The sequence below is a fragment of the Corvus brachyrhynchos genome, unplaced genomic scaffold, assembly GCF_000691975.1.
Source record: "Corvus brachyrhynchos isolate BGI_N302 unplaced genomic scaffold, ASM69197v1 scaffold4, whole genome shotgun sequence".
Taxonomy (NCBI): Eukaryota; Metazoa; Chordata; class Aves; order Passeriformes; family Corvidae; genus Corvus; species Corvus brachyrhynchos.
In genome coordinates this window covers 8,209,231-8,210,211 of record NW_008237878.1, presented here as the reverse complement: position 1 = coordinate 8,210,211, position 981 = coordinate 8,209,231, and the positions used below count along the sequence as shown (strand labels likewise).

Here is a 981-nt window from a genome sequence, read left to right as displayed (position 1 = left end):
GGGCGGGTGAAGACGGTGACGCCCCTCCACCCCTGCCAGCACCCCGCCCATCCCACAGTTACTCACACCGGCAGTCTGGGCCATAGGTGCCGGGCGGGCAGCAAAGCATCAGCCTGTCCACACACAGCCATTGGAAAAAGTCAGGGTGCTGCTGCCGCCTGGGGAAGGGGAGATACAGCACTCAGTCCTCTGCCATCCCCTGTGCCCTCATGTCCCTGTTCCAAGACTCACTCATGGAACCACCACTGCTCCACATGCTCCTCACTCCGCTCCAGCAGTTGGTGGCAGGCGAAGTCTGAGGGGGCACAGACACCCTCCAGCACCTCCAGCAGACGGGTCTCACTGCAGGAGCACGAGCCAGTGTGAGACGTCTTCTAGGGCAGCTGGGCTCCCCCAGCCCCTCGTTGGGGTCACTTACCTGTGCTGGTACTTGGACAGCTTCTCCTCCTCCCAGGCTGTGTTACCCCCACCAAAGCCCTCATGCTCTGTCCTCTCCAGGCCCTGGGTGCATGGCGGAGTGGCAGTGCAGGCAGGGGACCCCCCCCACAGCACCTCTACCCGTAGGCTCCCACCAGACACGTCACTTCCAGGGACCTGCCACCCTCTCCCCTCCCCAGACCCCAGTCACTGTGTCCCTGGAAATGCTGTAGGAGTGCCTCCACTTCACCACTGTCCCCCCCAAGCCACCCCTCTACCGGGCTCTGTCACCACCCTTACCCACCCGGCCTGTGATGCTTCTGGGCACCCCACCCACATCACCCCACCCAGGACCCCCTTAGGCCCTGCTCACTGTCACCTCCAGGCCGTGTCCCCCTTGTCTCCCACCCGTGGGTCCCCCCGCTCCCTGTCCCCTCGCCCCCAGCTCCCCCCCAGCAGCGCCTGTGTCACCCCACACCCCTCGGTGCCATTCCCCCCCGTGTGCCCCCTCGCCGTGGCCCCCATCATTCCTGTGCTCCCCCGCCCCCCACCCTGCTGAAGCTG

General features: G+C 65.9%; 1 protein-coding gene across 1 annotated transcript in view; it reads right to left on the bottom strand.

Annotated features, from left to right (window-relative positions):
• CRELD1 (cysteine rich with EGF like domains 1) overlaps window positions 1-624 on the bottom strand; it is a gene marked incomplete at its 5' end in the record, with an annotated part of 2,649 nt that extends 2,025 nt beyond the window's left edge. Inside the window, 3 exon segments of the mRNA XM_017732315.1 lie at window positions 21-158; window positions 232-342; window positions 419-624. Of these exon segments, the coding sequence (XP_017587804.1) occupies window positions 21-158; window positions 232-342; window positions 419-624 (455 nt within the window).
• Between the last annotated feature and the right edge of the window lie 357 nt (window positions 625-981).